Source organism: Hordeum vulgare, chromosome 6H (genome assembly GCF_904849725.1).
Source record: "Hordeum vulgare subsp. vulgare chromosome 6H, MorexV3_pseudomolecules_assembly, whole genome shotgun sequence".
NCBI lineage: Eukaryota > Viridiplantae > Streptophyta > Magnoliopsida > Poales > Poaceae > Hordeum > Hordeum vulgare.
The window spans coordinates 8,499,656-8,521,319 of NC_058523.1; the positions used below are offsets into that span (position 1 = coordinate 8,499,656).

Here is a 21,664-nt window from a genome sequence, read left to right on the forward strand (position 1 = left end):
CATACATCTATATAAAAATAAACATGTTATATGACAGTGAAAAATTGGTGCATACTAAAAGGCCATTATCGAGATAATAATTTAAGAAAAATGTGTCCGTCAACAGTTGGATACTTCGACGCACGCCACCGGTGACATTTTCCAAATCAAATCGTTTTTCTAGTTTGTAGTGGTGTTTTTCGAATGCACGAAGCAGACACTGGTTTATACCGAGCGAACCAAAATGAATCATTTGGAGTGCTTCTTTTTTGACGATTACAAGAGGTCGCCCCTTGATCACCCAAAGCTTCAACCATAATTCCACGAGTCGAAAGATGTTGCATTGGTATCCTTTAGGACATACCCGTGTGTAAATACGAGCGCCATTATGGTGATTTGATTTAATCTCCAAGAGTGGGATAACTACCACCCATCCTCCTCGAACACTTCTCATCCCGCTTGCGTAATCCATTAGCGTAGCTTAGGATATCCGAGTGAGGTCAACGTTGTAGCAATGACAATTGAGGTATGTATTATTTTGTCATTTGGTTGCGTCATGTGATTGTCAGTGGTGATTGTTGCTGCAAGACGACTATTTCGACAAGGCCTCATGTGTGCCGGGGGGGGGGGGGGGGGGGGGATTTTTGGAAGAGCAACAAGTGTAGGGTTCTACCCAACCTAAGGAACCTTACCATGCTTTTCTTTCTCATTGTTTCCTCTGGTTTTCCGATGCGTGCTCACGTGTTCATGACCTTTTGATATATGCAATTCAAAATGAATCCAAGGATCGAGCATGTGATATATGCAATTCAAAATGAATCCAAGGATCGAGCATGAGTAAAGTGAACCATAAGACGTTCCACTGCTATAAACTCCGTATATCACAAACCCCACACCATAGTTTTACAATTTGGGTCAAGCAACAACGAGCACATAGACGAAATTGTTCCAAACCACACCAGCCAAGATCAAGAAAAAAACAAAGAACTTGCTGAATACAACAGCTATCAACTCACAAGGGGCAATGAGCTCTTTTTTGCGTTTAACCGAGGCAAAAGAATTGAATCATCTCCAAAGAATAATACAATACAACACAATATACCATGGTATGGGAGCAAGTACAGACAAGTATAACAACAACAACACTTTCTACAACGTGGCTGGGCTTTCCTTTCTTACACTAGAATGATAGACAGATTATCTCTATCTTCTATTCTCATCAAAATCAAAAAAAGAATGAGGGGGTGAACTGGTTTGCGCCTTCGAACAATGAATCGGGGTAGAGGCGGATTATCTGTACAATGGCATCCAGATGTTGCTTTTCCTCGCACGCAACGAAAAAAAAGGATGCCCGGCTCTTTTCTCCCGCGCTCTAGTAAATACATAATAACAAACAACATATAGCTACTAAATACTCAAAAAACCAAGACTGTACTTGTGTAGTACGCGTCTGGCGCACCTCAGTTTCGGTGCGGTTTCCCCCAAGGTTTCATTCAAAATTGGAGGCGAGGCCTGTTCATCTCTGTCCCTGGCGATCATCAGCTGATTCGCTGTGAACAGCTCCTTTCACCTTTTAACTTAGTTGGGGTTTGCTGGAAGAGACGCGGTTAACCAAGGTTGTGTGGGCATTATGCTGAGCCGTCACCTCACCTGTCAGAGCTCAACCTCGTGAAGATCCTCCGTTAAACCGGTAAACTGGACGGACGAGTTGCTGTTGGAACGACTGTGCGAGGGGGGTCTGCCAGGCATTTGTGGCGAGGGCACAATCGGTCCGTCAGGTGACCTAGCCCCCGCCGTGGAACTGAATTGGTCAGAGTATGTTCCACTCCATGATGCTGCCCGTGATCTTGATGCGAATGAGCTGCTGTTACTTCCCGGGGACATCCAGGGTGCCTGGTTCGGGGTAGCAATGTTGTCCATGCTCGGATACCGCTGAATGGTAGATGACATTCCTGTCGAAAATTGTGCTGCTGGCGGGGGTGATGAAAATGATGTTTCTGCTGGGGGTGAGGATGAACGCTCATCCCGAGGGAAGGTTTCGCCACGTGTCTCCGCTGATTGGCTAGGCATCTGCTCTGCAGCGACAGCAGCTGCTGTGGGAACAAAGAACCTGGCACCAGTAGGTGGTGTCACAGATGGAGCAGCCGGTCTATTATAAGACTGGGCTGCTCCAGTTGCACCAGCCTTATTGAATGTGTCCACATATCTAAAATGGACAAAATGCTAAAGTTATCTTGTTGACAGAAAAATTAGAGAAAAGGAACTGAAAGCAAATGTCATCAGTACTGAAATACCTGGACCGGACACCCATTCGTCCACGAGCAGAGAACTGGTTCTGGCTGGGTGGAATTGGTGGCATCCCCAAACCATGATCTGAATGTTTTGGAGATCTTTGTTCTGCCACTCCATTAGGAATATGCATTCCACTAGCAGGGCCATTTAAGTTATAGTCCGGCATTCCATTCTGGTATGAGGAGGATTTTGTTGGAGGTGGCGCGAGAGGAGGCTCCTCAGCAGGAATCTCAGCACCTTCCTCTACCCATCGCTTCAGCTTTTCATCGTAGTAAAACTTGTTCTGTTGCCCTAATTTTGCCTTCGGAACAACAGGATTTCAGCATCAGCATTGCTATGTTGATAAGACAAACTGAACAATGGCGGAGATACTGCAATTTATAACTCACCTGGCGGGATTTTGAAACAAATCCCATTGTCTTCTGCAGCGTGGAGCCAATCCAACCAAATCTTGAACCCGATGCACTGCTCTGTGTATTATCCGATCGCGAACCCTGATAGATTTATTCAATATGAAGTGAGAAGGGAAAATTAGAACATCTTCCTTGCAGAACATCCATCAATATACGAGCTGCTACATCTCTCTTCCTCTATAAAAAAACATATATACCTGTTTTTGTGGTTTGCCGAAGTCTGGTTCGGAAACACTTCTGTTGTGTGCAATCTTCCTGCCAGCGCCACCACTATTCTCTGCCATTTCAGTAATAGAATGCACTGAAGGGGATGCAGTTAACGATGACATCGTCATTACTGATTGGCTATTTACAAATTTTGCAGCTGCAGGTGCTGAATAGATTTCCTTATCACCAACAGAGCCCTGTGGCACTGGTGGAAGTGTTGCGGATGGTGTGCCCATCATGCGGGATATAGATTTATCAAGCGAGGTAAATAGCTTCCCAACTAGTTTCGCAGGGGCCAAATTCGTTCCATACCCACCCTAAAAAAGGTAAAGCAAGTGGGTTAGTGATTAACAAAGGAGGTGCACACCTCAGCTACAATGTAGAACAGGATTTGGAATCCAGTAGAACAGCATACACACATATTATAATTATGTAAGGTTGTACCTGCTGGTGAGTGCGTATCCTGTCCTCCAGGGAGGAAAATAATTGTTTCCATGCTTCCAATTCTGGTGCACGGCCGGAAGCTTTCAGCACCTTCATAGAAGCTTGGCAGTACCTTGAAGAGATGATTTAGTTTGGTCATACTGTGCAAGAACAGATTCTAGAAAACACCAGGTTATTGTCTAATCATGCAAAACACAAGGCAATAACCTACCTCAAGGAATCAGCGAGCCTTCCCACTTCCGCAAGCATGTATGCATATATTAGCTTGTATGGCTGGAAGGGTAGTAGGATATACTGAGAATTACCAAGCACCTTTGTATATTCATAAACCTCTGTCCTCTGTAGTTGCATTTCAAATATATTAGCCCAGAGCAGTGAATGGCAGAAAACAAAAACAAGTAATAGACTATGCAAGATCATGCATATGTATCCACATAATGATTGTTTAGAACACACTGTGGATTCAATATACAACACAAGAAAGTTTTGAAGTAAACTTGCACTGAGCTTGAATTTTTTTGCAGGTAATAAGGAAGCTGTAACAGACCTGAATGGCTTCAGGGCTGGCAAATGTTCGAGGAGATTTCAAATGGTCTGCACCAATGAGACATAACCGAGCACTTTCAGAGTATGGGTCAATGTTTAGTTCAGCGACTAAGTAGCATGAATGAGCAGCTGCAACCTGTATCAAGTAGCTCCATACGGTAATTGATCACAAAAAGGAAGAAACACATATAACTCCGAATATGTATCATACAAACCTCATTTTTCTCTTTCCAAAGGCAATCTCCAAGATGGGTAATAACTAGGTCATCACCTTTTGTCCTGTTTGCAGTTATAATAGCCAAATTCTCTTCCCAGTCATCCAACATACCATTAGGATTAGTCTGTCCCATGGTAACACGGAGTTATGAAGTCAGTCACAAGTTAAGCAGAAATTCAGAAGTTAGAAACTGGACTAACTGATACATACAATGATAGTAAAAAGGCAATCATTTTTCTAAGCAACATTGAGAACCCGTGACACTAGTAATCAATAATATCTTGCTTTCATTTCAGTGCAGTACCAATAAATAAGGAGCACTGTTAGGAAGTATTAGTATTGGTCCTTCAATAAAGATAAGTTGCTTTCCTAACAAGCACCAGCTCTAATAAAACAAAATGACAAATAGCCATACATACACCAACAGAATGGCTTACTACAACTACTTAGTCTCTTTCACAGCATTGAAGTGGGATCAGAGAGTCAAGCTATTGCAATAGTTATACTCTTGACTTCCTCAATGGATAAAAATTGTGAAACGGATCTTCCTAAGATAATGAGCAAATATCTGAACAGGAGGAATATATTATGTTACATAACAACATGAGAAAGACAGTGCCTATATAATAATCATTAACTGTTGAAAATAACAATGCATCTCGCAAGTGAAGAAACAATAACTAAGTAATTACCTGCATAGGTTGTTGGGATGCACCTAGTGTATCATAGTTGATGTTGCTGTTGTTCTCTACATTAAAAACATCTGCAGGTTGACCAGCAATGAGAAGGCACAATGTTCGCAAAGGTGACCCAGAAATGAAGTGGCACTGAGCCATTTTCTTCACGGTATCCACGTAGAACTGCATAACCAATCAAATGAAGGAGAAAGAAAACTAATTCAGGGAGCTGGAAACCTGACAGCTAAATCAAGCAAACTGTTACAAATGAAAGAAAGAAGTTTAATCAAGTTAAACTAACGTTATCGCCAAGTTGTAAAGCGAGTATGACTGCAGGCCCCCACAGTTGACCTTCCTGAGCATGCAGAAGAGCCTCTTTTCTTCTGCCAGATACTAGAAGAGCTTGTACCTCTTGCGCAACAGACTACAAGCAGAGTAGTTGCCTCAACTGGGGGATATTTGGTTAAATATGGCATGACAGAGGATATAAGAAGTACCTGCATCTGACTTTCAGAGGGGATATTTTGCATGAAACCAAAATTCGACCCAAAATCTCCCATATGATTGCTACTTCTCTTGCAAGATGAAAAGAGCTTGGTTACTGCCATCTCTGGACCGTCTGTATCCTATTACCAGGAATTTAAACGAGAATCAGCTGTGTAAAGGTTACAGAAATAGTCAAATTATCCTTTATGTTACTCAACAACGAAGTTTTGCTAGGTTCCACCTGATATATTGCTAAGACGAGTTACATTCACCTAATTCTACACCAATAATACCAATCTATAATTTGAGATGCTACTTGATGAAAATTAACTCAATAATGGTCTCAATCTTGAAAAAAACTGCCATCTCTGGACCGTCTGTATCCTATTACCAGGAATTTAAACGAGAATCAGCTGTGTAAAGGTTACAGAAATAGTCAAATTATCCTTTATGTTACTCAACAATGAAGTTTTGCTAGGTTCCACCTGATATATTGCTAAGACGAGTTACATTCACCTAATTCTAGACCAATAATACCAATCCATAATTTGAGATGCTACTTGATGAAAATTAACTCAATAATGGTCTCAATCTTGAAAAAAAAACATTTCAATTGCAACCTAAACAAGGACCATGAAACAGGTTGGAACCAGTGGCCCTTAGCAGTACCCGGTAGGTAGAGTTCAACAGAGTGGGACATGTAAAATCACAACCTACGATATGGCCACGCAATAGTACCAAACATAATTATAAATAAAAAACATGTCTGCTGCATCTAGCATAAACATTCAGAAATATCAATCCTACCAATCATATTAGTTAGTTTACTTGCACTATGTGGCATTATCACAACACAATGGTTGATTGAGTAGAACATGCATTATGGGGATCCTCCTTCTGATGAAAGTTCCAAATGACTAAAATATAGTGAAGGGGAGCAAGCGGACAATAGAATGGCAACAGAAGTAACAGTAGAACTATAACTGCAACAGAGTAAAGCATGAAAGAAAGGAAGTACCTCTTGTGATGGATCAGACCCAAAAGGTGCTCGTAGTTTCCCATAGTGCTGACATAGTATCTTCAGCAACGAAATAAGCAACTTGCGAGGATCACCTCTCGGGTGTTCACTGGTGGAAGATTCATACCATGTAATCATCTCATCGAGCCATTTGTTTACATCCTTTGATGCAGCACTTCCACCAACAAGAGGACCAGGAACAGGTTGACGGCATAGGACATGGAAGTAACTAAGTGCACTGCCATCAGTGATCCTTGAAGCATCAACTTTATCCGCAACAACCTCTGATAAATTAAGAACTGACACTGTTCCAGTAGAACTCCCCTATATTTGCCAAACAAAATACTTTTAGTTACTTCACGATAAAATTTATAATTTCTCTTGGTTATCAAAATATATTGCATGGAAGATATAAGCATACCTGATTTCCACTGTTAAAGTTTGTGGCCATTGAGCTTGTCCCTTTCATAACTATAAGCTTTCCTCCAAACCCGAAAGCAACCAGAGCATGAGGTGGGCGTCCAGCCGATGACACCTCTCCATGCGGAGAGTAACCAAATTGCATGTGTGAAGCATTTGTACCACTAAATTGTTGCTGAGAGAAGTTCATGGAGTTCTCAGTACCGAGATAGCTGTTAGACAAGTGTGCTTGGGTGTTTGCATGAGCTTGTTTCTGGCTGTTGTACATACTCCCCGTTGGAACAAAGCCTTGTGTATTGACAAAACCATTGGCATCACCATAACCCTGATCTGTAGAAGTTCCAAATCCCATGTAACTAGACTGGTGATCTGTAGAAGGTTGGGATCCCATGTAACCAGCATGTTGACCAGTAGAAGGTTGGGATCCCATGTAGCCAGCCTGGTGACCAGTGGAAGGTTGGGATCCCATGTAGCCAGCCTGGTGACCTGAGGAAGGCTCAAATGCCTTCGTATGGTGGCCCGTAGAAGTACCAGACCCCTTGTAACCAGCCTGGTGGACCGTGGAAGGAGTGAATCCCTTGTAACCAGCACTGAAACCAGTAGAAGGCGTAGAACCCTTGTTCTCACCAATGTGGCGAGCAGCGGTGGGTTCAAATGCCTTGTAACTGCCCTGGTTACCCGTGGACGACTGGAGCGCATTTTGACTGGTCTGGTAAACCGTGGAAGGTTCGAACCCCTTGTAACCGGCTTGTTGGTTACCAATCGTGCTGTAGTCATTCTGAAGGTTGCCATAATGACTTGTGGAAGTTTCATCTGTGTTAAAGGGAACCTGACGATTTGGGGAGGAGCTGGTGGATTCGGCGTGTGCGTGCTGATCGGAACCATAGAAACTACCTGCCAAGATATTCGCTGCACTTTCAGGTTGAATGCTGTTAGCAAATGCATCCGGCTGCCACTGGCTCTGCTGGCCGTAGTTATGTTGGGCGACCTGATTGCTGACGGCAGGAACCTCGGCTTGGTTGACACTGTAGTTTACCCCACCAGAAGGCGCAACAAGACCATGGTTTGCAGTTCCAACCTGAGCAGCAGCACTAGCTGCGCTGGCCTGCGCGGCGGCCTGCTGGTACGCCTCGAGCGATTGCCACTCCTGCTTGTCGGTGTCAAAGTACCACCCTGGGTACTCGGCGTAGAAGAGCATGTTGGCCGGGTACTCCGAAGCGGCCCCCTGTCCCCAGCCGGATGCAATACCCGCGGCGGCGGCGGCGGCGCTCTCCTCCGCGATGGTCTCCAGCCCGGCCTGCGCCGAGTTGTGCAGGTAGGAAGCACCAAACTGCTGGTGCTCCTTGCCGGCCGCCTGGGCAGCGTCGAGCTGGTACCACTGCTGCGTGGCCTCGTCGTACTTCCACCCGGGGTACATGCTCTCCAGGTACCTGGGATCCGCGGGGTCGACGGCAGCGCCGGCACCGCCGAGCTGCGTGGCCGCGCTCTGGTCCGAGCCCACCCCGGCAAAGCCCTGATCCCTGGCCGTCTCGGCGGCCAGGTCCAGGCCCTGGCCCTGGGTCCCGCCGAAGAAGGCGTGATCCACGGCCCCACCGACAGCGGAGCTCCCGGGGGTTTGGCCCGCGGAGGCGGTGCCGGGGAACGGGTCCTCCTCCTGGCCGGCGGCCGCCGCCAGATCCCCGAACGGGTCGAGCCCCCCGTCGTCGGCCCCGAAGGCGGCCCACTGCACCTGCTTCACCGCGGTGTGGAGGGCGGCGGCGCCCCTCCCCTGCCCCGGCGACCCGCCCTCCGGAGCCACAGCGCGCGGCGCCGCGACCTGCCCCGCCGCCGACGGCCCGGGCTCGCCGAGGCCGAGGCCGGAGACGCCCCGGGCCAGCCCCTCCGCCTCCGGAGAGCCCCGGACGGCGGGACCCGGCTCGGGCGCAGGGGCGTCGTCGCCCACGAGCCTGTCGAAGAAGTCGGCGTCGGTGAGGTCGTCGGCCATCTCCCGCCCAGCGGGTGTCGGCGCGAGATCTCGCGTCTGTGGGGGCGCGCGGATCTACCTAGGGCCCGCCCCGCCCCGCCGCCCCGAGATCCGCTCGCTCGCCCGCTCGCCCGTCCCCGGCGCGACAAGACAAGGACGGTGGGCGGTTGCGGTGGCTGGCTGGCTGGCTGGCTCGGGAGGGCGACAGCCGACGTCGCGTGCGTCATGGGCTGCTCATGGCGCCACCGGTTTGCATTTGCATTGCATTTTTCTTTTTCTCTCCCTGTCTGCGTGTGGTGTGGTGGCACCGATCGAGCTTTCGTTTCCTCTTGTTTTGTTCCACCTTTTTCTTTCCCCGGCTGATTTTAATCTCTTTCCCCGGCGGTGGAGCAGTGAGTGAAGCAGACAAGATTCTCCTCCCCTGACCCCATCCACCGGAGATGCCCACTTATAATTATTCATACACAAATTGCAGTATATGCATCCAGGTTAATTAGAGGGTGCTTGGATACGTTTTAGTCCCATGACTAAAAGTAGTGAGACTATAACTTGCTAGCCTCACCCATGCTTGGATCCAAGTACTAAAGAGACTAAAATCAAGTTAATGAGCATTTATTATCCTCCAAACCCTCCAATCCAGAACTTGCATGAGGAGTTAAATGAGGAGAGAGAGGACTAATGCACATTTTAGTAGGGGTACTGTTGGAAATATGCCCTAGAGGCAATAATAAATTAGTTATTATTATATTTCTTAGTTCATGATAATCGTTTATTATCCATGCTATAATTGTATTGATTGGAAACACAATACTTGTGTGGATACATAGACAAAACATTGTCCCTAGTAAGCCTCTAGTTGACTAGCTCGTTGATCAAAGATGGTCAAGGTTTCCTGGCCATAGGCAAGTGTTGTCACTTGATAACGGGATCACATCATTAGGAGAATCATGTGATGGACTAGACCCAAACTAATAGACGTAGCATGTTGATCGTGTCATTTTGTTGCTACTGTTTTCTGCGTGTCAAGTATTTGTTCCTATGACCATGAGATCATATAACTCACGAACACCGGAGGAATGCTTTGTGTGTATCAAACGTCGCAACGTAACTAGATGACTATAAAGATGCTCTACAGGTATCTCCGAAGGTGTTCGTTGAGTTAGTATGGATCGAGACTGGGATTTGTCACTCCGTGTGACGGAGAGGTATCTCGGGGCCCACTCGGTAATACAACATCACACACAAGCCTTTCAAGCAATGTGACTTAGTGTAAGTTACGGGATCTTGTATTACGGAACGAGTAAAGAGACTTACCCGTAAACGAGATTGAAATAGGTATGCGGATACTGACGATCGAATCTCAGGCAAGTAACATACGAAGGACAAAGGGAATGACATACGGGATTATATGAATCCTTGTCACCGAGGTTCAAACGATAAGATCTTCGTAGAATATGTAGGATCCAATATGGGCATCCAGGTCCCACTATTGGATATTGACCGAGGAGTCTCTCGGGTCATGTCTACATAGTTCTCGAACCCACAGGGTCTGCACACTTAAGGTTCGACGTTGTTTTATGCATATTTGAGTTATATGGTTGGTTACCGGATGTTGTTCGGAGTCCCGGATGAGATCACGGACGTCACGAGGGTTTCCGGAATGGTCCGGAAACGAAGATTGATATATAGGATGACCTCATTTGGTTACCGGAAGGTTTTCGTGCATTACCGGAAAAGTTTCGGGCTCATCGGTAGTGTACTGGGAGTGCCGGGAGGGGTGCCGGGGACCATCGGAAGGGGTGTCACGCCCTAAGGGGTCTCATGGGCTATGGGAAGAGATAAACCAGCCCCTAGTGGGCTGGAATAAGTTCCCACTAAGGCCCATAAGGTTTGAGAAGGAAAAAACACAAGGTGGAAAGAGTTTCCAAGTGGGAAGGTGGAATCCTACTCCAAGTAGGATTGGAGTAGGACACCTCCACCTCCAATTTCGGCCAAACCTTTAGGTTTTGAGGCTGCCTCCTCCCCTCCCTCCCTCCTATATATAGTGGGGTTTTAGGGCTGATTTGAGACAACTTTGCCACGGCAGCCCGACCACATATCTCCACGGTTTTACCTCTAGATCACGTTTCTGCGGAGCTCGGGCAGAGCCCTGCCGAGACAAGATCATCACCAACCTCCGAAGCGCCGTCACGCTGCCGGAGAACTATTCTACCTCTCCGTCTCTCTTGCTGGATCAAGAAGGCCGAGATCATCGTCGAGTTGTACGTGTGCTGAACGCGGAGGTGTCGTCCGTTCGGCACTAGATCGTGGGACTGATCGCGGGATAGTTCGCGGGGCGGATCGAGGGACGTGAGGACGTTCCACTACATCAACCGCGTTCACTAACGCTTCTGCTGTACGGTCTACAAGGGTACGTAGATCACACATCCCCTCTCGTAGATGGACATCACCATGATAGGTCTTCGTGCGCGTAGGAAAAATTTTGTTTCCCATGCGACGTTCCCCAACAGGTACCCCTGACTAAAAGATTTTAGCCTCAAGACTAGTTTTAGCCTCTCTTTAGTCAGGGGTGCTTGAAACTTTAGCCTCTTAAAGAGACTAGTTTTAGTCAGACTAGTTTTAGTCTCTTGGATCCAAGCACCCTCTTAGGCTACTCCCAATGCTCCACCTTATACGATGCTAAGGCTGCCACATAGACAAAAAAAATGTGATGTGGCAACATAATTACTAGGAGAGAGATGAGTATATATGGTGATCCCAAAAAGAAACGATGCTAAGCCCGTCAATCCAGGTAGAACAATTAAACGAAGCAAATGCACCGATGCATGCACAACTTCAGTTGCAAAAGCATTAAATAAGGAGGCTTAGCATCCCTTCTGCGCCTCCGCCTCCACCTCTGTCGCGCCTCCGCCTCCACCTCTGCAGGACGCCGGCTCGTCCGCTGCCGCGCCTCCGCCTCCACCTCTGCAGGATGCCGGCTCGTCCGCTGCCGCGCCTCCGCCTCCACAGTACGCCGCCGCACCTCCACCTCTGCAGGTCGTCGCCACACCTCCACCTCCGCAGGTCGTCGCCACACCTCCACCTCCGCAGGACGCCGCCGCCCCTCCACCTCTGTTGGTCGTCGCCGCACCTCCACCTCCGCAGTACGCCGCCGCACCTCCACCTCCGCAGGTCGTCGCCGCACCTCCACCTCCGCAGGACGCCGCCGCCCCTCCACCTCCGCAGGACGCCGCCGCCCCTCCACTTCTGCTGGCCGCCCCTCCACCTCTGCTGGTCGCCGCCGGCTCGGCCTACCGCAGCCCTTCCGCCCCCGCACCAGGTCAGTCCTCTGTCGCTCGATTTTTCTTCAGTTTTTGTGCTTGTTCTTTCATTAAGTAGATGAGAACATTGTCTCAGATCACCTGGTGCTGCGGCAGAGGCCATGGACGGCGCCCCGTTCGATTTCTTGTCTCAAACGGAGTCATCTGGTGCCGCGGCGGAGTCCATGGACGGCGAAGGGTGGGGCTTGACGCCCCCTCGTCTCCGGCGTGATAGTTCCGGCAGTCGTGTTCCGAGGACCGGGAATGTCGCCGCACCGCGGATGGACCTGGGGAACCTTGACCTCAACGCCGACTACGCCACCGCCTCGTACCCCGACATGACCATGTACACACATATTCTTCAACGGGACAGCGGCTCCGGTCAAGGTTTCCCCCCACAACGGGCAAGATCAGATGGCTTGCCGTTGCGAGGTCGTCCACCTCGCCAAGGTCTGTCCATAGCTAGGGCACCAGGTGCTCGCGGCAAGGCCGTCGTTGCGTCGGGGGGAGGTGATGCTGCTGCCATGCGAGTTGCTGCACGTCGTGGGGGTTTAAATGGCGCGGGCAGCAGCAGGAAGCGTCGATTCCGGTGGATGATGATGACGACATCGAAGAAGACGAAGATGAAGATGATAACACGCTGAACCAGCACAGGAAGGTATGAAATTCTGCTCACAACATTTCTTTGAAACATAGAGATGTAGGCTATTTACTTATGCATATTTCTTTTAGAGGCTAAAAAGCAAGGCTAATTGGACAGACGAAAATACATACATTTTGTGTGAGTTAGCTTGTGAGGAGATAGATGATGGCAATTTTACTGCTAAAGTTTGGACCAGTCAGGGTTACAAAAATATGAAGGAGAAATATTATCAAAAGACAAGATTGTGGCATCCAGGGAGGGAATTGAAGAACAAAATCCAGAATCTGAAGGGTATGTACAATGATTGGGTTTGGTTGCAGCAGCAAACTGGATGTGGCCGCGGCGAACATGGAGAAGTTACGGCAACTACAACTTGGTGGGAGAGGGAGATCAAGGTACGACAACTAAAGCTTTTTCATGATCAAATGTAACACTACGTACATTGAGATATATGCTAATGTTGTACAAATACTATTTTGCAGAGTAGACCAAATCTCAAGAAATTTAGAAAGGGTAACCCTGACTACATTGGACTGTTGCATGAGATGTTTCATGAGGTAGTTGTGGATGGTACTTCTGCTTACGTACCTGGGCCAGAAGATGATACAAAGGCAAACGACGATGATGATGATGCTGCGGATGGCAGCCCAATGAGTATCAATACCCGCAAGAGGGGTACCAACTCAGTTGATTTTAGGAGTACAACAAGTAGTCCTTTAAAGAAAATGAACATGGAGAATGGCAAAACTAAGGGTCCATTTTTGAGGACTTTGAAGGAGATCACCACCAGAATGGACAAGGAAGCTGAGACATCAAACACTATATTGCAGGCAATTGTGGACCAAGGCAACGAAAAGGCAAAGAGAAGTGAGGAGCGTAAGGTAGCAGTAGCTACATGTCAGCAACTTGCCATTGAGTGTGGGGCAGCAGAGGATTCAATTGAGTACTTTGTAGCCTGTGACTTATTCAAGGACAAACCCAACATGTTTGTCTTCCAGAACATGAAGACCCCTCAAGCTAGGCTCATATGGTTGAAGAGATGGTGCAAAGCAAAGAAGATGTATGACGAAGATGAGTCTTAGCTAGATTGTCATGTATCCAATGTCCCCTATTGTGTCATGTGTCCTATGATGAGTTGGGCTAATGTGCACCTAATTACTATGTGTTGAATTGCTATGTGCACCTAATTACTATGTGTTGAAGTACTATGTGCACCTTTATGTTTTGAATTGCTATGTGCACCTAATTACTATGTGTTGAATTACTATGTGCACCTTTATGTTTTGAATTGCTATGCGCACCTAATTACTATGTGTTGAATTACTATGTGCACCTTTATGTTTTGAATTGCAGGATGACTCTACCGATGGTGATAGTATTGATGAGCCCAGTGAAGAGGAAAGTATTGATGAGGACTCTAGTGATGAGGAAGAGGAAGATGCAAGGAGAAATACAGTGCTAGCACTACTCCAGTTGAGGCGGAAAAGGCTCAACAATATAGGTATGATCGTCCAAATGTTTGGTTCATATTACATTGAGCGTTTCATGGATAAGGGGGAAAGGAGGATTTTAAAAGCTAAAGAGTCCGGCTATGAATGGGTACTAAGAACTCTAGGACACAGAACAGACTGCTATAAAATGTTTAGGATGTATCCACCTGTGTTTCATAAACTACATAATTTTCTAGTGGATTCTTATGGGCTGAAGTCTACTAAGAAGATGTCATCAGTTGAGGCTCTAGCTATGTTTTTATGGATGGTGGGAGATGGTCAGTCCATTAGGCAAAGTGAGAATCGTTTTGTAAGGTCCATGGAGACAGTTGTTAGGAAGTTTGACAAAGTATTGAATTTTGTGGTTAAGCTTTCGATTGACATAATTAAGCCACGAGATCCTGAATTCAGAGTTGTGCATGAAAGGTTAAGAAATGCTCAGTGGCATCCATGGTTCAACGACAGCATTGGGGCAATAGATGGGACTCATGTGCAAATTGTGGTGCCACCTACCAAGATTCCGCAGTACTTAAACATACATGGCTACTGTAGTCAGAATGTTATGGCTGTATGTGATTTTGACATGAGATTCACTTTCGTTCTTGTCGGGTGGCCTGGATCGGTTCATGATATGAGGCCCTTCAAGGATGCCCTTAGCCGGTTTAGTCACAAGTTTCCTCATCCACCTCCAGGTACTATACTTCACATTCAGTACATGATTGAATTGTGTATACATTGACATTGACTTTGACTGAAATGCATTGCCATCATTAGGAAAATTTTATCTTGTTGACTCGGGCTACCCCAACAAGGCGGGTTATCTTGCACCATATAGGGGACAGAAGTACCATTTCCAAGAGTTCCATCAAGGCACCATGCCGAGAGGTAAAAAAGAGCACTTCAACTACACTCATTCTAGACTACGCAATGTCATTGAGCGTTCTTTTGGAGTCTTGAAAAATAAGTGGAGGATCCTTTTTAAAATACAAAGTTATCCTCCACACAAGCAAACAAAAATTATTGTTGCATGTATGGCCTTGCACAATTTTATTCGCGAAAGTCAGTTGGCGGATACGGAATTCGACAGGTGTGACAGAGATGAGAATTATCAACCTCTCCTTGAGGAAACAAGGAGGAGGCGTCGTAACAGGAGGGATCTAGAAATGGAGCAAGATTCGGTCGACATGAATCAATTGAGAGATAGAATTGCTGATGGTTTGTTCCAGGGCCATTAAGATCATTGTCATGTTATTTATTTTCTTGTGTATGGACAATACTAATTTTCTTATGTATGGACAATTTTACTTTACTTGTATGGACAAATTTTATTTACTTGTGTATGGACAAATTTTCTTGTGTATGAGCAACAGTAGTGGCGGGAGAGGAGTTGGCGGGAGGAGTTGGCTGTTATTGTGGTAGGATTAGGGGAGAGGGAACATAATAAATGCTCATTAATTGATTTTAGTCTCTTTAGTATTTTGGATCCAAGCATGGGTGAGACTAGCAAGTTTTAGTCCTACTAATTTTAGTCATGGGACTAAAACGTATCCAAGCACCCTCTAAGCAACTATGCATTGGACACTTTAGTTGCTAAACTATTTAATATGCTCAACACCTCATCTTAGCACCGATGCATTGGAAGTGGCCTTAAAGTCCGCCTACCTGCCCCCTCCTCCCAAGAATTGCATTTATCAATGAGGGGACGCCACCCGAGATAAAGGCCCGCCGCCTCCCCAGCCATTGGACTGCATAAACGTGGTAGGACACCACGTTACGCTTTATGGTTGCAACACGAGCGATGTTTTTGCGCTTGAGGAAACAAATGTGTGACATCGTTTTCCAATTCCAAGTCATGTTGCAGTTGTGACTCTGTTTGGGCGGAATGTCGCAAGACCTTCCAATGAGGAAGCGGCGACGACGACAGCACCGTCGACGACCCCCCACCCCCCCTCCCCTAGCATCTTTGTCGTTTACATCTGCAACTCCGTGTCCTAGTAGGCATAAGCTTACACCAATACCATCTCCTCCGCCCCACCCACGTAAAAACACTCTTACAACAGTGATACTTTAGTGATCTAATGTTTTTATTTTTTTACAAAGGGAGTATGTGATTAACAAAATTCAAACACTTGGAAAGAAGATGCTCTTACAGAAAATAGGTTTTCTTTTAATATCTCTCGGATGGGTGCACATTTCCTCTTTTTTTTGGAGGGATCATATGATCCCAAGAGCCAATTTTTTTTTTTTGGTTCTTTATTTATTTATTTTTCAGACTCGGCAAAATCGTATGGGACGTCTTAAAAACATTGAGAACGTCATTGTACATGATTCTAATGTACTTATATTGTACATATTCTAATCTATGTATAACATGAGTCTCACAAATATGTACACCGTGAGTCCGAAAGAAAGAAAAAAAATTGGCACAACATGTTTGGATATTAGTTAGTGAATTATGAATTGAAGTACACCCCTTTTTTTAGGATAACTACATATGTCTTAACCAGCAAAGGTTACAAACACAGCGCGTAAGCAACATCGATGAAAGACCACGCGAGACCAAAAGCGCCCCAACACAAATGCAAAAAGACCCCCAAAGAAAGAGAAATTACAATCCAGACTTCCGGGGGCCCTAATGCAGGAAGAGCCAACACCAGTCGTCAACCGCCGCCGCCGGTTACGAGACGAACAACAAAGGAAGACGTCGGAAACCATCAAGCCCAGAACCGAGGGCGCACCGTCGCCCAAAAGGGTTATCTGAGTCGAAGATGAGCCCCGCCGCAATTGACGTACACCCATTGTATGAAAAGATTACGCATTTTCCCCGGTACATGAAAATGGCACAGTAGGGGCCATATGCTAATGCTAAAAGAAGAAATCAGAAATTGTAAGTAAAATAATCGAGGGGGTGTTTAAAAAAACTACATCCAATCAAACAGTTGTCTGAAAGAAGAAATCGAAAACAGACTGGTAATTTCTTTATCAAGAAAGTGAAGCTGAAAACATGCTGGTGATATTGTTGTTATTTTTTCCAACCGATGTTGCAGCCATGACTCTGTTCGGGTCGAGTCGCGTAGGACCTTGCAACGAGGGAGTGGCGGCGACAACACCACCGGCGATGATGACCCCCGCCCCACCCCCCTTACCATATTCGATGTTGACCATTTGCAACTCTGTACTGTAGCAGGATGCGTAAGCTTACAAACAGTAGCATCTCCCCCACCCTACCCTCGTAAAACCTACGTGATTTACGAAATTCAAACATTTGGAAAAGAAGATGCTATTGTACAAAATAGTTTCCTCTTCCCACAATAGAAGCGCACATTTCCTCTTTCTTTTTCCGCTTCCTTTTCCATTTCTCAGACTCGGCAAATATCACACGAGACGTCGTAAAACATTCATAACGTTATCGTACACAATTCTAATATACTTACATTGTACATATTCTAATCCGTGTATTATATGACTCTGAAAGAGAAACAAAATAGGCACAACACGTTTGGATATTAGTGAATTATAAATTGGCATGCACATTTGTAAGGAAACACTACGCATTTCCTCCCATCCCAGTACATGAAAATGGCACAGTAGGTGCCCTCTGCTAAACTGCTTGTGATATTGTTGTTATTTTTTCCTTGTGAAATTCCTAGACAGGACTCCGTTTTAAATTGCAACCACAGGCAGCACCAACCGCTCAACCAAAAGACACATGCCTAGCTAGCCAGAGCTGTCTGGCCACCACCAACATCCAGATCATCACCATAATTAAGTTGCTACTACCACATCGCTTCTCCAAGAGACCATGGCTTACCTACTTACAGACATAATATTTCTTTTTTTTCTTTCACGAATACGCCTATATAGCGTATCTTTGCATTGATAGAAGGGGAGAAATTTACAGGGTGATGCCATGGACGCGTGCGCTAGAAGGCGCTTTCATTGCGATCGAGTGAGCAGTGGGGAGAAATAGGGTTGCTCAGCCCCTAACATGGTTTAGTACCATTTTTTTTAGAGATGGGCAAATATATTTTCTTCGCACGGCATCGAAAAGTCTTTGAACTCACATCACACGGTGTTGAGTTGACCAACCATAATGAAAAGGTAGTGTGAATGACACACATACTAAGAATCAAACGATTGGATTGCAGCCACCCTACTCCTCACCTCTGGCTTTCATTCGCAATTTGTCAACCAATATGGTAGCTGAAAAGGGCAGCAACTTCCGCTCCAGGCAAAATGTTACTCCACACAGCCAGAGATTGCCAGGATCCGCCGTAGAAATTCGGGGAAACCGGAAACATGACCGTTCCGCGGGCAAGGAATACCATGTATGTAGACAAAAAGGAGGGAGCATACAAACAGCTGCTGAGCCTGAGATTATCACACGCCATTCATTCCTCTGGCACATATACATAACATCACTAATCGACAACCTGCTGCAAATGATGAGCAGGAAAGTCAGTGTGCAAAAACATAGGCAAAAACAAAAAAGCAAATACGAAAGGCCTCGAAACGTTCTGCATTACCCGTTGAGATTCAAATACGCCTTCGGTTGTCGACCCTTGGTTTCTTGGATGCGGCGGCGGCATGGGAGGTATCACCGTCAGACTGCATCTGGTATTTTGGAAATGTAAATTCTTTTTAGGTCACCCATGTGGCTGCTGCACCGAAAGTGATAGATGACGCAGATACTCTGACCTTATCAAGCTTCTGCCTGACTAGGTTGACGGTCGCATTCATCGACTCGGACGGGAAATAGTCCTAGTAAATAATAGCATCACAAGCCATTTTATTAACGGAACGAAAAAACATAAGCCATGATAAGGAAAGAAGGGATTTGTTGGGAACTCCTAAAGATTGATGTCTGCACTAACAAATAATGAGGTAGTAGAGATTTTGCCCTGCTCGGGTAATTTGTATATGAGCTAGTGCACTAATGTTGGCTTTCTTCTGGTAAAAATGGAGCTTAACTGATTAAAGTTTTTTCCCAGATTTTCTGCAAATAAAGCAGCCTTTAGCATGTGATCTGGTCTTCTTACGAAATGTCCCAATTTTTCTCAGTGGACAACTACTTAATTTCACTCAGTTTTTAACAAACACATTGTTTTACTAATACTACATACCTTATTAGAGGGCACATGGCTGAAACGATCATCTTCGATATGAGCAGCGGGCATTGCCCTCGTGTATTCCCTGAAGATAATAAGATGAAACTTTAGAGGAGAAGTCACCATGGTGCTCGTCTTTTTCTTGGAAAACGGTCGGGTTGTTTTGTTCTAGGCTTTTAGGTAAGTAGTGCAGCTCTGCATACAAAAAACCTTCGAAATAATAAGTTAGCATATGATTGTATCATGGTTGAATATATTTCCTAACAGAAAGACACAGAATCTTGGAATGTACTGCCAAGTCAAAATCTCCACATTGATGCACAGAAGCTCAGGGCATGTCTGGCCTCAAACAGCGAGCTATTCCATTAGATCATCGACCTGGCAAAATTGCCGGCAACCAGACGACTTACAAAGTCCAAACACAGAAACCTGACATAGGAAGTAAATGTCTGTAGGATCTGATAAAACCTCTTAACTAGTTTGCCCCTTTTAGTTCTTAATTTTCTCTGGTCATGCTTAACTGCGTGAACCATAACACAAGTATTCATAAGAAAAAAAAATCAGCGGTTGGAGTCAATCATGCTACCAATATCAATTCTGAAGTGGCAGCATGATTTCATCCGATGAGTAAATTATGACCAACTTTTGATTATCAGTTTTACAGCACAAAACCAAATGAAGAGTGTAAATATTAACCTCTTGTTGGAGCTCAAATGATGGTGTGGGTTCCCACTAGATGATCCCTGACCCGGTGAATACTGAGATAGCCCTTCGGGTCTGCTTCCAGCAGGTGCTGAAAAATGCAAGAAATATCTAAACCCGAATAGTCGAGTACCAAGGAAAACATACTAGCAATGCTGACAGTCCTTGATATATCTTACGGTTGCATTGTGCCATCCCAATAATAGAATCATTCTACGATGCAGATATACTTAAAAAGAAAAATGAAACCATACATCTTATTCGTCTGAGGACTTCATTTCTCCTGACTTCCAGTTTCTCCTTGGTATCCAGAAGACTTTCAAACTGAGGCGCATATGAAACCTGCAGCCGGTTGCCAAGAAATACAGACTCGTCCAGCTTCCTCTTTGCAAACCTGCAACATGACAGAACCATTACCACACTTAAAAACAAAAAGTAATCGAAAGAAGGCACCAAACAAGTAGTAGGGGCAGGCAACTATTGGCGCCAGATCTGCTTCCAGGTGCCAAAGACTGGACCACAGGACCTGAACTAAACCATGCCCTCAAAGAAGGTCTAGGAATTAACCCAATCCTTCCATTCATTGGCAACTTGGTAGTCCCAAGTAATGCACACAAACCGACATCGAAGGATACGACATTAATGGATTTTGCATCTGGAAAGCCTACTCAAGTCATCCTTCCTCACTCACTTCCATTAATAGCGCTGAATAAAGGGCCTCAAATATTTCCCCCTCAATTACAGAAGCACGGAGCACCGTTTTCCCGGTAGATCAGCAAGCTACACACACCCTTCGGTGCGATATTCAGAGATATGACTGCCGGATCATCAGATACATAATGACAGAAAACAGAAGAGAATCTTATCAGTTGGCTGACCGAACCTTACGGATCTTAAAAAGAGCATACGAAAGCGAGGCTACCGCGGCAAACCATGCCCACGAATCGATCACCGACTCTCTTCACCCTAGAGGGAGTAAAAAAATCAATCCTACAGTCGAACGAGGTAGGTGGATATATGCGTGCATTGGTCACCTCGCGTTGCTGACCTGCGCGAACTTGATGAAGTAGACGTCCGTGTACTCCTCGCAGTCCTCGGCGTCCATGGGCTTGCACCTGAACCCAACCAAACGCACACACACAGAGAAAGAAAGAAAAATGGTGAGCACTGAACATTAGCTAGCAGGGAGAAGAAGAGGAGGCGGACTCAGGTCGCTGCTGCCGGCTCACTCTTCCAGGGGGCCGTACGCCGAGAACGTGGAGCCGAGCTCGTCGCCGCACCCGAGGGCCGGCACGTTCCGGACGACGAGGTACCTGCGACCGAATCGGGGTTAGCGGCGGCGACGCGGAGGAGGAGGAGGAGGAGCTAGGGTTGGGGGGTGGGATGGGATGGGATGGTGGTTACTTGGACTCGTCGCAGACCGTGTAGACGCGCACGGCCGCCGGCTCGTCGCGGTCGCGCGGCATCTCGCCGGGCGACCGTCGAGGGGGAGTTTTCCTTCCTTGGGCGCGCGGCGGCCGGATCTGGGAGAGAGGGGGAGTTGAGCCTCGCTGCGACGCCTGACTGCCGACCCGCGACCACGGCCGTCGCCGCCGCCGGTCACCGCCTGGGCTCGGGTCTGGGCCGGCCGGGGGCACGGGCTGAGCAGGAGGAGTTCACGAAGAGGGGTAGAAAGGTCTTTTGTCTTTCTCTGACTATACTACTATCTCCGTCCACAAATACTTGTCCTAGAGATGAATGTATCTAGATTTATTTTAATT

At 46.3% G+C, this 21,664-nt stretch overlaps 2 protein-coding genes and 1 pseudogene across 3 annotated transcripts; 1 reads left to right on the top strand and 2 right to left on the bottom strand.

Moving 5' to 3' along the window:
• Window positions 1–813: 813 nt before the first annotated feature.
• On the bottom strand, window positions 814–9,012 carry LOC123404795 (protein transport protein SEC16B homolog). Its single transcript, XM_045098738.1, has 14 exons — window positions 7,178–9,012; window positions 6,701–7,138; window positions 6,280–6,603; window positions 5,273–5,401; window positions 5,077–5,199; window positions 4,791–4,958; window positions 4,097–4,222; window positions 3,883–4,017; window positions 3,547–3,674; window positions 3,336–3,447; window positions 2,882–3,208; window positions 2,661–2,765; window positions 2,274–2,572; window positions 814–2,185 (listed from the first exon to the last, which is right to left on the bottom strand). Exons 1-14 carry the CDS (start codon window positions 8,681–8,683, stop codon window positions 1,633–1,635), a joined length of 4,473 nt encoding a protein of 1,490 aa, XP_044954673.1. The 5' UTR covers window positions 8,684–9,012; the 3' UTR covers window positions 814–1,632.
• A 3,071-nt stretch (window positions 9,013–12,083) lies between these two features.
• Window positions 12,084–13,686, top strand: LOC123404868 (annotated as a pseudogene).
• Window positions 13,687–17,909: 4,223 nt separating this feature from the next.
• Window positions 17,910–21,452, bottom strand: LOC123402874 (RNA-binding protein 48-like). Of its 2 annotated transcripts, none has more exons than XM_045096835.1 (9): window positions 21,309–21,452; window positions 21,134–21,217; window positions 20,939–21,019; window positions 20,159–20,298; window positions 19,899–19,995; window positions 19,218–19,287; window positions 18,793–18,855; window positions 18,621–18,708; window positions 17,910–18,527 (listed from the first exon to the last, which is right to left on the bottom strand). In XM_045096835.1, the coding sequence occupies exons 1-8, from the start codon at window positions 21,368–21,370 to the stop codon at window positions 18,631–18,633; spliced, it is 675 nt and encodes a 224-aa protein (XP_044952770.1). In that variant the 5' UTR covers window positions 21,371–21,452; the 3' UTR covers window positions 17,910–18,527; window positions 18,621–18,630. The 2 variants fall into 2 exon arrangements, with proteins under 2 accessions (XP_044952770.1, XP_044952769.1); XM_045096834.1 differs by having other exon boundaries at window positions 17,910–18,530.
• Between the last annotated feature and the right edge of the window lie 212 nt (window positions 21,453–21,664).

What these genes read in the sequence shown, in the direction of transcription:
- LOC123404795 (XM_045098738.1), bottom strand. Translation starts at nt 8,683, where the DNA reads ATGGCCGACGACCTCACCGACGCCGACTTCTTCGACAGGCTCGTGGGC. An exon ending in AGCCTTCCTCAGGTCACCAG is followed by an intron (nt 7,139 to 7,177) that starts GCTGGCTACATG and finishes ACTGGTCACCAG; the next exon opens with GCTGGCTACATGGGATCCCA. An exon ending in CCAGCCCTGAAGCCATTCAG is followed by an intron (nt 3,675 to 3,882) that starts GTCTGTTACAGC and finishes ATGCAACTACAG; the next exon opens with AGGACAGAGGTTTATGAATA.
- LOC123402874 (XM_045096835.1), bottom strand. Translation starts at nt 21,370, where the DNA reads ATGCCGCGCGACCGCGACGAGCCGGCGGCCGTGCGCGTCTACACGGTC. An exon ending in ACGGTCTGCGACGAGTCCAA is followed by an intron (nt 21,218 to 21,308) that starts GTAACCACCATC and finishes ATTCGGTCGCAG; the next exon opens with GTACCTCGTCGTCCGGAACG. An exon ending in GCGTACGGCCCCCTGGAAGA is followed by an intron (nt 21,020 to 21,133) that starts GTGAGCCGGCAG and finishes GGTTGGGTTCAG; the next exon opens with GTGCAAGCCCATGGACGCCG.